Source organism: Triturus cristatus, chromosome 6 (assembly GCF_964204655.1).
Source record: "Triturus cristatus chromosome 6, aTriCri1.1, whole genome shotgun sequence".
NCBI lineage: Eukaryota > Metazoa > Chordata > Amphibia > Caudata > Salamandridae > Triturus > Triturus cristatus.
Genome location: NC_140589.1, coordinates 773,596,655 through 773,613,890, shown reverse-complemented (window position 1 = coordinate 773,613,890; position 17,236 = coordinate 773,596,655). Strand labels below are relative to the sequence as shown.

The following is a 17,236-nucleotide window of genomic DNA, read 5'->3' as shown; positions in this document are numbered from 1 at the left end:
TTTCAGTTTTTAATTGTAGTCTCTCAAGGACCTTGTAATGTGATAATTGATTTTTAGTGTTTTTTAAAAAAAAAAAAAATTACGCGCACCGTATGCGTACGGTAAAAAAAAAAAATAACAAAAGTTTTTAAAAACATATATAAAAAAAAGATGAAAGATAAGGTTGGCTCTTAAAAGAGCCGTTGTGTTCATGCAGGGACAGAGGAAAGAAAGATTGGGAATATTAGTCTCTACGACAAGTGTGCTGATCTATTTTGTTGTTCACTAGGGAAACACTGGTCTCCCTATGACAAATTAGATCATGACAAGTGGCGCACCGTATATCAACCCTCAGAAACCGAGGGTTAATTTCCAGAGGGCCAGAAAAAGGAGATGCTCCCCCCACAGATGAAGGGCTCACCTGACCTGCAGAAGAAGGACTCGGCCCTGCAGATGATGGTCCAGGCTGAGCTGCTGTGGATGTGCTTGGTTGACTTACTGAAGGGTTACCTCCAGTAAGTCGAGCATGTGTCCTTCTGTGTACATCCTTAAGGTGTCTCATCATGGTATGATTCCCAAAGGAATACTTCCTGTCAGGATTACCTCTTGAAAGTACACGCTTACACAGCTTACAAGTCACTAAGGGTGCATTTACCTTTTGCTGGCCTTCTGGAAAAGTAAAATAATCCCATACATAAGAGGTCTTTTGTTTCCTCGCTCTCTGCCTCAAGGTAGTGCTGCTAGCCTCACTCTCAGAAGAGCTCTGCTGTTCTGCCATCGTATCACAAAGACAACCCAGCTCCTTCTCCTAAGGGATCACAAGCAGAAATGAGGGGAATGGGTGTGGTGTAGGAGAGTTCTAGAACTGAAAGTAGTTTCAACCAATCAAAAGTTGTGTTTCATGATTACATGACCTACCGTACGCTTACGGTACGCTTACGGCAAAAGTACGCATGCGCGTAAAAAAGACACGCTCACGCGCCCATGCGCACAACAGGCACGCCCCTCCACTTCCGCGTAACGTGCGCGTGCAGTGTACGCGTTACGCGCTATGCGCGCATGACGTACGTCTACGCAAATTACGTAAATGAACGCAAACAGCGTAGAAAACTAGCGTAATTACGTCGCGACGTGCGCTTACGGTACGCGCACGGTAAAAAAAAAAAAAAAAATATTGCTAATAAATTTTACGTTTATTTTTAAAAAAATGTAAAATAAAAACATATTGTAGATTTTTTAAATTTTAACCATAGTCTTTAAAAAAGGATAGAAAATTAAAATAAAAATATGTGAAAAAAAAAAAAATAGCATTTAAAAAACCTTGCAAATTCACTGAAAAAACCATGGGTTTCACTCACGTTATAGTTAGGAATTAGCATTTAAAAAACCTTGCAAATTCACTGAAAAAACCATGGGTTTCACACACGTTATAGTTAGGAATTAGCATTTAAAAAACCTTGGAAATTCAATGAAAAAACCAAAGGTTTCACACATGTTATAGTTAGCTGGACATTTCACTCATAAAAAACCAATGAAATTCCCCCGTTATAGTTAGTTCACCTAACTATAACTCGCGCGCCCGCAATGCACTACTGATGACGTCACATATTACATCACTCATGACATGGTCACTGACATCACTCATGACATCACTGATGACATCTCAAATGACATCACTGATGACATCACTGATGACATCATCCAGTGAATGTGTGTTTTTCTGAAAACTAAATATGTTTTATATATGTATATCTCAAGGTCAATGGAAGAATAAATGGGTATATAAGTGTCTAAATGGATGCTTTGTTTTTGAAAAATTGATTGTGTAAATGACTGATTAAGTGTATCATAGTAAATACATGGCTTACTGAGTAATGTTTAAATAAGAAAAAATCTGTATTAGTCTCTCACTTTGTGTATAAGTGGCTGCATGGGTTGGTGAGTAGCTTAATGGGTGTCTATATAGGCTATTAGTTGTTTTTTAAGTATCAGTCTGAGTGTCTGTATGGTTCGGTGGGGGGTATTATGTAGTGCATAGGTGCATGAATGAGTGATTCACTCTTTGTATGTATTGAAGACAGCATGTGTGCAGGACTGTATGGGTGGATGAGTGTGTGTATGGGTGTATTAGTGAGTGAATGACTGTCTCAATAGTGTCTTCATGAGTAACTACATATCTATTTAACTAGTAAATGTGACTATTGGTGTATATAAGTGAGTATATGTAAGAGTGAGAGATTGGAAGAATTCCTGTATGAATAAGTATGTGTTTCTATAAGTTATTGTTTAAAAGAGTAAGTATATGTAAGTTTCTGTAGAAGTAAGTGTGGTGGTGTGTGTATAACTGTATAAGCTAATAAATGGATGTTTGATTCTTTATTAGCATGAGTGACTATGTGTGTGAGTAACTCTATGGATGAGTGGCGTTGTGTAACAGGATGTGTAGGTGTATGAATACATATGATGAGTGAGTACATGTATGAGTGACTGTAGAGGACTGTTGGTGAATGACTGTATGTGTATGTGGTTCTCAGAATTACTGAATAGGTTGTTGTAACTGATATTGATATGTTCATTATTTTGAACATTTTAGTTTCTATTTTTGAATGTGTGTTTCAATGGTTATATTAGGGGAAGAGGAGGTCTACCACTCTATCACAAGGATGATGTCATCAGTGATGTCATCAGTGATGTCATTTGAGATGTCATCAGTGATGTCATGAGTGATGTCAGTGACCATGTCATGAGTGATGTAATATGTGACGTCATCAGTAGTGCATTGCGGGCGCGCGAGTTATAGTTAGGTGAACTAACTATAACGGGGGAATTTCATTGGTTTTTTACGACTGAAATGTCCAGCTAACTATAACATGTGTGAAACCTTTGGTTTTTTCATTGAATTTCTAAGGTTTTTTAAATGCTAATTTCTAACTATAACGTGTGTGAAACCCATGGTTTTTTTAGTGAATTTATATATATATATACATTCATATTTATATACAAACAGTTGTGGCTTCCCGACTTGCAGACAAAACACAGTTGGTGCAGGTAAAAGACCTTACCGCTAGCACCTTGTTAAACACTCGAAAATGCCTTGTTGAATAAAAGAAAGCCTGCACTCAAGGATCAGAAACTGTCCATAATTTTATTACACCACGTTGCACAGAGCTAAAAACAAGAAATTCACTTGTTCTTTCATCCAGCAGCACTGAAAATTGTTATAGCTGTAGCTTGTAGGAGGCATGTTTCGGCTTATTAGACAGCCTTTCTCAATCCAAACAAATCGCCATTTTGAGCACTCATTATATATTACTTCAACAATGAATATGGAAGAAATACTTCCGGTTCCCCACCTCATCATACTGATGCAATTTTTCTTTAAATCATATGTGAAATATCGTGCAATTGCCCATAATCATTTGTGATGATACACCGTAAATGGTTAAATGATATTTAACTTGGCACACAATATTGTCACCATTTTAAACAGCTAGATATTTCATTCACGTACGTTGCAACGCAGGAACAGTCTCACCCATCTTATTGATGAGCACAAGTAAAGCGGCATCTCCGTATGAGATCCGTACTGCTCTTATAGTTCCCATCATCTGCTCCATGCAAGCCAATCCTCAAGTAAAATGTTAATTTCCAATCCTCACCACTGCCGTGGTGCCCTTCTCCTGACATCTGTATCAATTCAAGGGGCAAATAAAAGGGTTGCTTGCAGAAAGAAAAAGCCTCCTCCAAGTGAGCCCTGCGGCTCGCAGCTCCGAACCTCTCTCCCTGTCTCTGCCCTCACTTAGACTCCAGTCATTTTTCAAGGCCAGGGGGCAAGCCGGCATTTAACATTCAAACATGTTTTTTTCACATATATAAAACTGTATTTGGAATCAAATTTGATTATGAATTTTCGCCTTAGACGTGACCAGAATATTTGTAACAAGATTTAAATGTTTTCCTCAAATTTATAATTAAACAACAGCCAGCCTCATTCTTAGTGATACATCCATTGCAAGGGTTTGGTTTTGCATCCATTTCCTACCTTGTGTAATGGGCAAAATCTTGTGAAAACAGCCTTTGAAACAGTTTGTTTAACACAGAATACCACAAACCACATGCAAAGTGATCCTGATAGTACCTTGAAAAAACTGCATAAAAGACCTTGGACTGAATGCTAGTTGTGTGAAAACCTTTATTGCAATGCCAGTCATGAAATAATGAGCAATGGAATGGCCACTTTTCCAGCAGAGGCCGGCACAGGTCGTCATGGTGGGGATGTGTGGTGGGGCAGGGCGCAGTTGGGGGGAGTCATCAGATGACAGACTAGGTATTATTTATTTAAATATACCTATTCCGTCATCTGTGGACTTCCCCCCGCCCTGCTGCCCCTACGCATTAACCTGTGCCCGCCGCTGCTGCACTTTTTCCTCACACCTTTCTGTGTTAAGTGAATCATGGGTTATACATGCACATACTACAAGCTGATTCACAAAATTAAACTTACACTTTTGCGAAAATTTACAATTGTTTTGGTATTCACAAACCACGAGTTTAATGTACCTAGTAGTAATTTTTTGACTGCGGAGATTCAGCATTCAGTGTGGAGAACTCGACACATAAAAATACATGAAAGTCCTATCTTTTTATGTGTGGAATCTCCGCCACGAGTGCGGAGTCTCCACAATCCTAAAATTACTATTACTAAAATTAACCTTGCAGTTTGTGAATACCAAACAAATAGTAAACTTGCACAAAAGTGTAAGTTCACCATTGTAAATCAGGCCCATTTATGTTGCGTTGTTTAATATCTAAGCTTCTTTGGCCCCCTGAAGAATGGGTTAACCTCTGTTAATTGCACATCCTGCAATTATTAACGCCAGCTGAAGATGCGAATTCACAGTGAGGCGAAGAGCACGTCATAGCTAGTATTCCATATAGAGTGATAAAATAGTTCAATGGTTACAAAATTCATCACAGCCACCTAACTATACAGAGAAATGAAATGTAAACAAAAATTTGATTTTTGGGTCTGATCCCGCGTGAGCCACTTAACAAAAAACAGTAAACGATCTGACCTTGATAATAAACAAAATATGTGTTTTTTTATTCCAGACTCTAGTGGCATTCTAGTAGACGACAGCAAAAAAGGTGTCATGAAATACAAGGGATATAATTTCATAGCGATGATGTTTGTTCGTGAACACGTAGACACCTTGGAAGAATTTGAAATTAGAGACGATGACGTATTCTTAGCCGGGTACCCAAAATCAGGTAAGGAAAAGCCTCCTTTCAGACCAAGCACAGAGTTTTTAAAGGACCTATCACTTGGGGCTTTATGAAGCCAGAGGGTGAAACTAGGTCTCCAAGTTATCCCAATGTATCTAAATCTGATTTGCTATTGAAGAGAAATGATATCACCTGACTATAGTGTTTTCTGAAATATATGTTTTCTTTTTTACAAAACAGTTCATTATTGTGTAACAAGTTATACAAATAAAGCACTATCAGATAAGTAGGCGTCATATGCATATAGTGTGTCCCCAATCGATAGACAACACAGTTGTTACGTACAATGTAAATGTAAAATGTAAATTGATATTTGTATAGCGCACTACTCACCCGCAAGGGTCTCAAGGCGCTTGTACGAATACCGCTGTGGAACCCATCCTGGCTTTCCCTGTGAGGTGTCCACTCCTGGGCAACCCCAAGGTGGAGGCCAGACATCCTTAGCGTAGTGGGGGCCGTTGTGGAGATTAAGCAAGCTATTGCCCAGAGTTGCAGAGTGGGACTCCATGATTGGAATGGCACCGAGGCGAGAATTATCAGGTCCGTGGAATTTTTGAGCCCAAGACCCGCCGAGGCGGGGAATTGAACCCTGGTCCCGGGCTAGACCTCTGCATCAGGGTCTGCCGCTCTAATCATTGAGCCACACTTCTCCACAATCACCCCAAAACACCTCAAGTGCATCTCAAATCCCCCCTTCAGGCCTTTGAGCAGATATACTAGTCGAATAAGCCTGGATTACAATGTCTACAGTCCAAGGTTGACCACCACTGGTTTTAAGAATACCACTGTTTTGGCACCAATGGGAACATATTTTGTGATGTTTTTGTAGGCATCCTCTGGCCGCACATATAGGTCTCTTGAAGCCATTTCCGCGTCCTAGCTCCTTTCTCAGCAACCTTCCAAAGATAGAGCTTGGGTGAAACATAAGTTGTTAGTATCACATGAATAAATCAACATAATTTAAATCTGCAATATATTGGAAATAATTGTATCAATGTCATATCGCACAAATAATCATATTTCAAGTATATTGTGCCATCAGAACTTTTCTTTAATAAAAAAATGACAACGCTGGCTATATGTATCAAATTTGTACTGCCAATAGCGGTATCACATTTAGTCTGATCACAGATGGCACATACAGGACTCCCGCCTTCTGTCTGATTAAAATTGGTCAAATATCTTAAGCACCACTAACAGGATTCCAAATTACACCCCTTCTGCTTCTGGAGCACAACAAAGTCAGCGCTGCAGCGACCATTAAACAACTGCGCATTCACACTTTTTTTCACAACTCTGTCTTCTCCTAACCATAACTTTAGTTCAGTGCTAAGGAAACACTCCTTTTACTTCCTGTGCACAAGGAGCTGCTGCGAACATTACGCCTTCCACACACATGCCTCTTTTTCTGTCTATAACTAAAACGCTAAGGAAACACGAAACAGCTCTAGGCGGAAATAAACAGGCATTGGCGTAGCCAATGGGTCTCTCCTTTGGGACCTTATAAGTGTTTAGCCATGCAACAGTTGCATAACTAAACACTTATAAGGTCCCAAAAGCGAGACCTATTGGCTATGCGAATGCTTGTTTTAACTGCTGCAATCTATTGAAGCCACACGGAGAACATCAAAGCGGCAAAAGTGATCGCGATCGCGATCCAACATCCGAGCGGCCGCGCGGCCGCGAAAGTGAGAGTAATTGCGGTAAAGTGCGACACGCGCGCCCGCGCACATGCACTGTGGCTCTAGGCTAGCCTGGTAGCACTTTTTGGAGCCCTCACAAAATGTCTCGCCTGACCCAGCGCATGGCGAGACCTAAAAACAGAGATGGGGACCAGAAAACTTTACCACAACTGCTAAAAAACAGAGATGGGCCCGGAAAACTCTAGCCCAAATGTTAAAAACAGAGATGTGGCATTTCTGCTCTTTCCTGCCGCAGGTGCACTGCAGGCTGCCTAGCACCCTTGTACCATAGTGCAAGGGGGACAGTGTTATGTGCAGGATTGCTACCAGCACAAAACAATCCGTAGAACAAGGGTCTTTAAACTGGGGGGTGAGCCCCCCTGGAGGGGCCTCAAGTGATCCCAGGGGGTCCCCAGTCTCTGGCCCAAAAAAAGACTAAGCAGATAATGGTGCTTTGTTTTCAGCAGAAAACAATGAGCGGCAGTCAGGCACTCTGTGATGGCCCATTAGGAACATCCTTTGTCATTTATATCCTGGCTGCTGGGAGTAGGCGTCAAACAGGAAGGGTCTCCAAATATTCTTGAAAACCAGCATTTAGCTGCAATGTTTAAAGAAGTCTAGGCATATTTGAACATTGCCAGTTTAATAGAATTGCCCAAAATTTTGAGGGGGGCCACAGTGATTTTTTTCCCACTGGGGGAGAGGGGTGGGGCACAACATTAGAAGGTTTGAAGACCACTGCCTTAGAGGCATGTTCCTCTTGTGATGAAACAGGAAGGACTGAGGAGAAATAAAGATATGTCTCCTGGTTACATCTCTGTCAGGTAGGTGCACCATTATGGTGCAAATTGGGTTACACGTCTTTGTAAATCTGGATTTGCATCAAATTACATGGATGGATGCATGTGACCCCCCCCATTGCTCCACCCAAATAACACCTACCCGAAGTAAAGTAACCAAGTGAACGCTATGTGCTGCATTACTTTGTATTTACTAAACCACTCAAAGTCAGGCAAAGTGGCTCTGCGGGGCTTAGTAAATGCCAAAGACGATTGTGTGTCGGGCGGCGCCACTACAGTGTCCCAGCCCGACGCACAATCCTACTAAATCTGGGACCATATGTCCACTGTAACGCCAAAACAAGGGTTACTATTGAAGGGGAGTCAAAGGGACATATCTTCACTTCATAATATAGAATTATATTGTTATTACAAAAATATGATGCAAGATTATATGACCAAATGTAAATGTATTGCGATGAATATCTTAATAACGTCATTAGTCTAATCTCATTTTATATGACCAACAGCCAACACGCGTGTCGCGGAGTTTAGTCTTTTCTGCTCCATCTGGGCTACACAAGTAAACTGTGATTCAATTAGAAATGGCAAATCTTCTGTTCATTAACCCTCCATTTATTGATGACTTCACTCCCTTCCTCTGGTTTAACACCTGTAGTCTGACCGCTACTTGCTTTCAATTTAGTGAATGTCTGCAAGCGAGTACAATATAACATCAAAAGCCATCTACTAAAGAAGAGGCAAGTAACTGTAAGAATACTGCTGTTAAACTGGGTTAGATTACATCTGATGAAATCATTTTGTATAATATTTTAATAAAACATTAATTTTATAATAATATGAAGTGGATATGTTTGTTTGACTCCCTACCCTTAGTCAATAAAGTCAGCTGAAGCATTCTAGAAACTTCGATCCCTCCTTTCTACTTTGTCAAAGACATGTTGTTGCAACAAGTCCTACACATCAAAACTCCTGGTTGTGTGCCTTCCTACACTGACGTCACTAGAGCTGGGGACTAAGGTGCCGATTACGATCCTGTAAAAACCGGGTACGAACCGTCGGACGGAGCATATTCTCCGTCCGACGCGTACCCGGTCGGAACAATATACAAACATGGAAGTACGATTCGCACGGAAATACTATTTCCGTACGATTCGTACAAAACACCGACCGACGAAAATATACATACAAATGTGATCCGGGAAAGCGCTGACGTGACGTCGGGACGCACGCAGCCTGCCATTCACGAACCAGGAAGTACGATTCGCACCGACGTCATCCCGCACGGAGAATATTTTCCGGCAGCCAAAAACTGCCGGGAAATCAGGACGACGCGAACAAGGAGTACCTACATGCGACGGACAGACATGGACCCGAACCTATGTGTCATCCCAGCCCTCATAGCAGTCGACCTCCTCTACAGGTTCCGACGCAGACGCCGCAGAAGGTCAGAACAACAAAGGGAGGGGGGAAAGGGGGGGGCAGGAGCAGGGGCAGGCCACAAAACCCCCACCCAAGTCACACAGCACACATGCCCTGGACATACCTGACCCCCAGGCCTTGGTCACTACGAGGGGGTGGGGGCGTGTCCAGCAAAGCCAGCGTCCGCCACAACGGAAGTGGTTGACGACGCGAACCGGTAACACAACAACACAGGTACGTCCCGTACCCACGCCTTAAGAGCGTGGGTACGAGTCGTACCACGCCCACACCTACGTCACCCCAACTATGGCGGGACGGCTCGTACCCACGTGGCAAAGGCCTGGGTACGGCCCGCACAAGCATTCCACAGCGTGGGTACGGATATGTACGGACCGTACCCCCACCCCGTATGCATGGAGCGCACCCCCCATCCCAACAGTGTACATTCAGACCGTACCCCCACCCCCGTATGCATGGAGCGTACCCCCCATCCCAACAGTGTACGTACGGACCGTACCCCCACCCCCGTATGCATGGAGCGTACCCCCCATGCCAACAGTGTACGTACGGACCGTACCCCCACCCCCGTATGCATGGAGCGAACCCCCATCCCAACAGTGTACGTACGGACCGTACCCCCACCCCCGTATGCATGGAGCGTACCCCCATGCCAACAGTGTACGTACGAACCGTACCCCCACCCCGTATGCATGGAGCGTACCCCCACCCCAACAGTGTATGTATGGCCCATACCCTCACCCGTGTATGTATGGAGCGTACCCCCACCCCAACAGTGTACGTGCGACCCGTACCCTCACCCGCGTATGTATGGAGCGTACCCCCACCCCAACCGTGTATGTACGACCCGTACCCACACCGCGTATGTATGGAGCGTACCCCCACCCCAACCGTGAATGTACGATCCGTACCCTCACGCGCGTATGTATGGAGTGTACCCCCACCCCAACAGTGTATGTACGGCCCGTACCCTCACCCACGTATGTATGGAGCGTACCTCCACCCAAACAGTGTACGTACGACCCGTACCCTCACCCGCGTATGTATGGAGCGTACCCCCACCCCAACCATGTATGTACGACCCGTACCCTCACCCGCGTATGTATGGAGCGTACCCCCACCCCAACAGTGTACGTACGACCCGTACCCTCACCCGCGTATGTATGGAGCGTACCCCCACCCCAACCGTGTATGTACGACCTGTACCCACACCGCGTATGTATGGAGCGTACCCCCACCCCAACAATGTATGTACGATCCGTACCCTCACCCGCGTATGTATGGAGTGTACCCCCACCCCAACAGTGTATGTACGGCCCGTACCCTCACCCGCGTATGTATGGAGCGTACCTCCACCCAAACAGTGTACGTACGACCCGTACCCTCACCCACGTATGTATGGAGCGTACCCCCACCCCAACCATGTATGTACGACCCATACCCTCACCCGCGTATGTATGGAGCGTACCCCCACCCCAACAGTGTATGTACGGCCCGTACCCTCACCCGCGTATGTATGGAGCGTACCTCCACCCCAACAGTGTACATACGACCCGTACCCTCACCCGCATATGTATGGAGCGTACCCCCACCCCAACCATGTATGTACGACCCTTACCCTCACCCGCGTATGTATGGAGCGTACCCCCACCCCAACAGTGTATGTACGGCCCGTACACTCACCCGCTTATGTATGGAGCATACCTCCACCCCAACAGTGTACGTACGACCCGTACCCTCACCCGCATATGTATGGAGCGTACCCCCACCCCAACCGTGTATGTATGACCCGTACCCTCACCCGCGTATGTACGGACCATACCCCCACCCCCGTATGCATGGAGCGCACCCCCCATCCCAACAGTGTACGTACGGGTCGTACCCCCACACCCGTATGCATGGAGCGTACCCCCCATCCCAACAGTGTACGTACAGACCGTACCCCCACCCCCGTATGCATGGAGCGTACCCCCATGCCAACAGTGTACGTACGAACCGTACCCCCACCCCGTATGCATGGAGCGTACCCCCATCCCAACAGTGTATGTACGACCCGTACCCTCACCCGCGTATGTATGGAGCATACCCCCACCCCAACCGTGTATGTACGACCCGTACCCACACCGCGTATGTATAGGAGCGTACCCCCACCCCAACCGTGTATGTACGATCCGTACCCTCACGCGCGTATGTATGGAGTGTACCCCCACCCCAACAGTGTATGTACGGCCCGTACCCTCACCCACGTATGTATGGAGCGTACCTCCACCCAAACAGTGTACGTACGACCCGTACCCTCACCCGCGTATGTATGGAGCGTACCCCCACCCCAACCATGTATGTACGACCCGTACCCTCACCCGCGTATGTATGGAGCGTACCCCCACCCCAACAGTGTACGTACGACCCGTACCCTCACCCGCGTATGTATGGAGCGTACCCCCACCCCAACCGTGTATGTACGACCCGTACCCACACCGCGTATGTATGGAGCGTACCCCCACCCCAACCGTGTATGTACGATCCGTACCCTCACCTGCGTATGTATGGAGTGTACCCCCACCCCAACAGTGTATGTACGGCCCGTACCCTCACCCGCGTATGTATGGAGCGTACCTCCACCCAAACAGTGTACGTACGACCCGTACCCTCACCCGCGTATGTATGGAGCGTACCCCCACCCCAACCATGTATGTACGACCCATACCCTCACCCGCGTATGTATGGAGCGTACCCCCACCCCAACAGTGTATGTACGGCCCGTACCCTCACCCGCGTATGTATGGAGCGTACCTCCACCCCAACAGTGTACATACGACCCGTACCCTCACCCGCATATGTATGGAGCGTACCCCCACCCCAACCATGTATGTACGACCCTTACCCTCACCCGCGTATGTATGGAGCGTACCCCCACCCCAACAGTGTATGTACGGCCCGTACACTCACCCGCTTATGTATGGAGCATACCTCCACCCCAACAGTGTACGTACGACCCGTACCCTCACCCGCATATGTATGGAGCGTACCCCCACCCCAACCATGTATGTACGACCCGTACCCTCACCCGCGTATGTACAGACCATACCCCCACCCCCGTATGCATGGAGCGCACCCCCCATCCCAACAGTGTACCTACGGGTCGTACCCCCACACCCGTATGCATGGAGCGTACCCCCCATCCCAACAGTGTACGTACAGACCGTACCCCCACCCTCGTATGCATGGAGCGTACCCCCCATGCCAACAGTGTACGTACGAACCGTACCCCCACCCCGTATGCATGGAGCATACCCCCACCCCAACAGTGTATGTACGGCCTGTACCCTCACCCGCGTATGTATGGAGCGTACCCCCACCCCAACAGTGTACGTACGACCCGTACCCTCACCCGCGTATGTATGGAGCGTACCCCCACCCCAACAGTGTACGTACGGACCGTACCCCCACCCGCCTATACATGGAGCGAACCCACACCCGTGTATGTTCTAAGCGTACATATCCTGAAATAGTAGGGTTGGGTGCAGAGTCCTCCCAGCAGTGCCCAGTCATAAGAGGGCTGTGTGCAGAGTCCTCCCAGCAGTGCACAGTCATAAGAGGGGTGTGTGCAGAGTCCTCCCAGCAGTGCCCAGTCATAAGAGGGATGTGTGCAGAGTCCTCCCAGCAGTGCCCAGACACAGGAGGGGTGGGTGCAGAGTCCTCCCAGCAGTGCCCAGACACAGGAGGGGTGGGTGCCTAACACTCACAGCAGTGCCCAGACACAGGAGGGGTGTGTGCAGAGTCCTCCCAGCAGTGACCAGTCATAAGAGGGGTGTGTGCAGAGTCCTCCCAGCAGTGCCCAGTCATAAGAGGGGTGTGTGCAGAGTCTTCCCAGCAGTGCCCAGTCATAAGAGGGGTGTGTGCAGAGTCCTCCCAGCAGTGCCCAGTCATAAGAGGGGTGTGTGCAGAGTCCTCCCAGCAGTGCCCAGACACAGGAGGGGTGGGTGCCTAACACTCACAGCAGTGCCCAGACACAGGAGGGGTGGGTGCCTAACACCACAGCAGTGCCCCTGCAAAGAAAAGGGTGGAGTACCCACAGATCCAATGCCCATAAATGTCAGTCAGGTGCACAAAGATCCTGCAGTACATGTACCACATGTGTGCGAGGCTGGGAGTATACACATGCATAGCGCCGAAAAGAAAACATGTCCACATGAAGTCATGACAACAGTCTACATACACAAGTACAGTGACCACCAAGGACGCCACGAATGATGCAGATGGAGACATCGCTCAGCATGCATGGCCAAAGTCTAACGAGTCCGTCACACACCCAGCCAATGTAGACACAGCTCAGCACCACATATTGGAATGACCCTGCAGGGAAGATGTCAGGTTACACAGAGGAAGGAACACACCTTGGGACGATGTCACCATGCAGTAACTGCTTACATGAACAAAGTTATGTAGCCAACAGCTTGTGATGGCACACAGATACCAGGGCCCACCCTATGACCAGCACAAGACTACAATTCCCACACACCCAACACATTATCACCACCCAAAATAATGGAGCAGGTCCACCAACAGCAATACCAGATAGACAGTAGTGTACTAAGGAAAAAGAAATTGCTTTATTCAGCATCCAAAAATCTGTTTGCCCCTTGAAAGTTCAAAAGTGTACAATGCCCATAGGGCAATCCAAAGTTCAAATCCAGGTGGGGGACACAGTGGGACGCGTGTCCCCCAACTTGCCTGCACAGTCAGACTCCTTTGTCTTCCAGAGGGGGGGGCATCATGTGGGGGGAAGGACCAGGCACCGCTGGGACATGAGGGTGAAGGGTAGGCGTCGTGGGTGCAGGGACGGAGGACTCCACCACAGGGGGTGGGGCAGCGCCAAAGGCGGAGGTCAGGATGGCGCTGCACACCTTAGCAAGGTCCTCCAGCGACTCCCCTGCACCCGAAGGAACCACAGGCCCCAAGGAGGGGGGGCGGTTGGAGGGATGGGTCGCAGCGCCACTGGGGGAGGGTGTGGACAGGGGGGGGACTCAACCACCCTGACCGGGGACTCCTTTGACCGCTTGCGGGGTGGAGTCACTGTGGGGCTCAGGGACAGAGCGGCCATGAAGGAGTCTTTGCTGGATTTGTGGCCAGGAGAGCTGAGGGGAGGGGATTTGGAGGGAGTGGATTTTGTGGAATGCGGACTCCCACTCTGGCTGCGTGTCTTACGTTTGCCCCCCGACCCAGTGGGTGTGCCTACTTCACCCTGTGTGTGCATGCTAGGAGGTGTGCGTTTGACCTTCCCTGCCGGTGTGGTGCCTGTGTCTGTTGTGGTGGGTGCATGCTGACGTCTGGGTGTACGTGGGACAGGCATGGGAGTGGGAAGTGTGGATGGGTCAGGGGTAGGGGTTTGGACGAAGCGCTGCAGGAGACCCACTGCTGCAGTCAGTGTCGAGTCAATGGACCTCAGCAAGTTGCGTTGGTCAGCCTGCGATGAGAAAATGCCCTCCAAGTATGCCTCCATGTTGTTCAGCACTTGGCTGTGGCCATGGAGGACATTAAGCATCGCTGCCTGACCAACCTGCAACTGCAGCTTGATGTCCACAGACTCGGCATTGGTGGCAGCAGTGGAGACAGGGGCAGGGGGTGCGGTGCCTGGCAGGAAGGAGACATGTGGTGACTGGGCACGCTGGGAAGGGACATGAGCAAGTGGGAGGTGGCTGATGGCAATGGAGGGGGCGGGGAGAGATGTTGTGCCGCTGTCAGCTGGTGGTGCAGCCTCCACCCACTCACAGAGCTCAGCCTCGGACCCGTCAGCTTCATATTCTGTGGTGGCAGTGGACAGGTCCTCCGCCTCAGTCCCCTCCGCCTTAGTTCCACTCGATGTGCCAACCAAGATGTCACCGCTGGCACTGGTGCTCGGTCCCTCCGCTCGGTCTGTGCTGATGTCTCCCTCCTTGTCCCCCGACGATGCTGTGGGCAAGGTGAAGAGACAGGAATTAATCATACACCTGTATACATATGTCACATGAGTCCAATCTACATAGGTTACAGTGCATAGCCTGAAAAGAAAGATGAGTAATATCTACAAAACAAGGTACATATGTAGGCCCTGCAACACACAGTTGGTTGACCCACCATGCCACTGAAAAACTATGGAGAGCATGACACAATAGCAAATGACATGAAATGGATTTTGACAGAGGAGCCAGGCTCTGGGGACAATCCAGCACTGCATCTGCATCACACAGCGTTGCCGAAAATAGGGATGAGCAGGGACCATATCCATGAACTTTAGGCACATGCTGCATAGGTAATACTGAAAACATGCCCACCATGACTGGCTCACTGCACCTTGAGTGTATGTCCAGACAAACATCACACACTGGCCAGACCTAGCAAGGAGATTTCAGGTTTTGACATGTAGGCTTTGCCCGCACCAAGCACCCCCTACATGAGACAATTTGTTGAGACACAGGAAGCACTTACATCTCTTAGTCTGGGTGAAATACACATGGGCTTGAAAAATGCTAGATTGGACACAAAATACCCAAGGTGCGCCTGTCCAAATAATAATGTGCAAATGGGCATCATCAGATGATTGTAACAAGACACACAGGCACTGGCCACCGTGAGTATGAACAAGGAAAATCAGGTCAGGCTGTACAGTGGACACTTGTACTACATATTACGTCAATGTACATGGTGCCAGAGGACAATTGCACAGAGCACAACCTATGCTGTAGACACTGTGAGTGTCCACATTTTGTGATGACACATATGACAACTAGGAAAATATGCCCCAGGGGACAGTAGTGGCCACACAACTCCATGGTCCTGAATGGGAATGACTGCAACACACGCCACCATCCCTGCACTATGCGTATCGCACACTCATGCACATCATGTAACAGGCCACAACATAGGACATGCGTGCTGTAAGGCATGACACTTGAGAGACTAACTCCCATGTCTGGACTCAGCATCAGTGCCAACTGACATGGAACCCACAAGTACTGAACTGGACAGGGCACAGGCAAGGTCCCAAAACCTGTTACACACCACCCCCACACATGATGCTACAGGCATTGTTCACGTGGATAAACTGCCAGCCTAGATAACCTTGTGAAGGAGTGACTACACACAGACCAGGGAACACATTGCAAGGAGGGGAAGGGAGGCAGGAGAGCACCGCTATACTGTGGGTAACAGGATCTGCACAGCACCTTTAGACCCTGGCAGTGTATCCATGCAACTGCACACTTACAAATGCTGGTGACACACAACAAACACACATTTACCTACCCCCTTCCTGCTGCTGCTTCTCCTGTAAGCGCCTGTCCAAGTCTGGAAAGACCACCACCAGCACACGCTTGTGGATGTGGGTCAGACGGCGGCGCCCACGGTTCTTATTGGTCTCAGGTGAGTCCCCCAGCAGGACCCGTGTGATCCTCCGCGTCCAGCACCGGATATCCTGCCAGCGTTTTCTCACCTGGGCCAGGCGCCGCTTGCGACCATCCGTCCTCCTCACGGCACTGACAGCGTTCATCCAGATCTGCTTCTTGGCAGAGGCGCCTACCTGTGAGGATGAACAAGTGACACTACATCAATACACCTGGCACATGTCACAGAGACACATATTAGAACAAATTTGCTGGTTACAACAAGGCATAGTATGCATCCAACGCATTGCACCTTTGTCATAGGGACATTATCCTCTGGGGAAGGGCAAAAGCAGTACGTGCCATTGAAAGTACACAGGTGGAATGAGGGCAACGACACAATCAATGATCCAGGCTCACACTGTGCATCACAAGCTACACCAGGATTATGTGCAGCACCTCAAAGCAGTCACATGCCACAGGCCACAGACGCTACCTCAGCTGAGTACACAGACACACACAGGCACAGGACATTCACCTGCCATTGCCAAATGCAGCTACAAACCTCACTCTGCACATGTGCCACTAGACGGGGGGGGGCTCACAGGTGTGGGGCTGGCTCTGCACGTCAGACACACAGCACTGCTCCCTGCTCACATCAGATGGGCAGGGTATATCCATTCCTCAT

At 48.3% G+C, this 17,236-nt stretch overlaps 1 protein-coding gene across 4 annotated transcripts in view; it reads left to right on the top strand.

Annotated features, from left to right (window-relative positions):
* LOC146817852 (amine sulfotransferase-like) overlaps window positions 1–17,236 on the top strand; it is a 388,273-nt gene that overhangs the window by 174,664 nt on the left and 196,373 nt on the right. For all 4 annotated transcript variants that reach the window (XR_014963025.1, XM_085611332.1, XM_085611333.1 and 1 more), the window contains one exon: window positions 5,092–5,250. Coding sequence is in view for 3 of the 4 variants with exons in the window: in XM_085611332.1 (XP_085467458.1) it covers window positions 5,092–5,250 (159 nt within the window). In the remaining variant the exon portion in view is untranslated. The remainder of the gene's footprint in view (window positions 1–5,091; window positions 5,251–17,236) is intronic.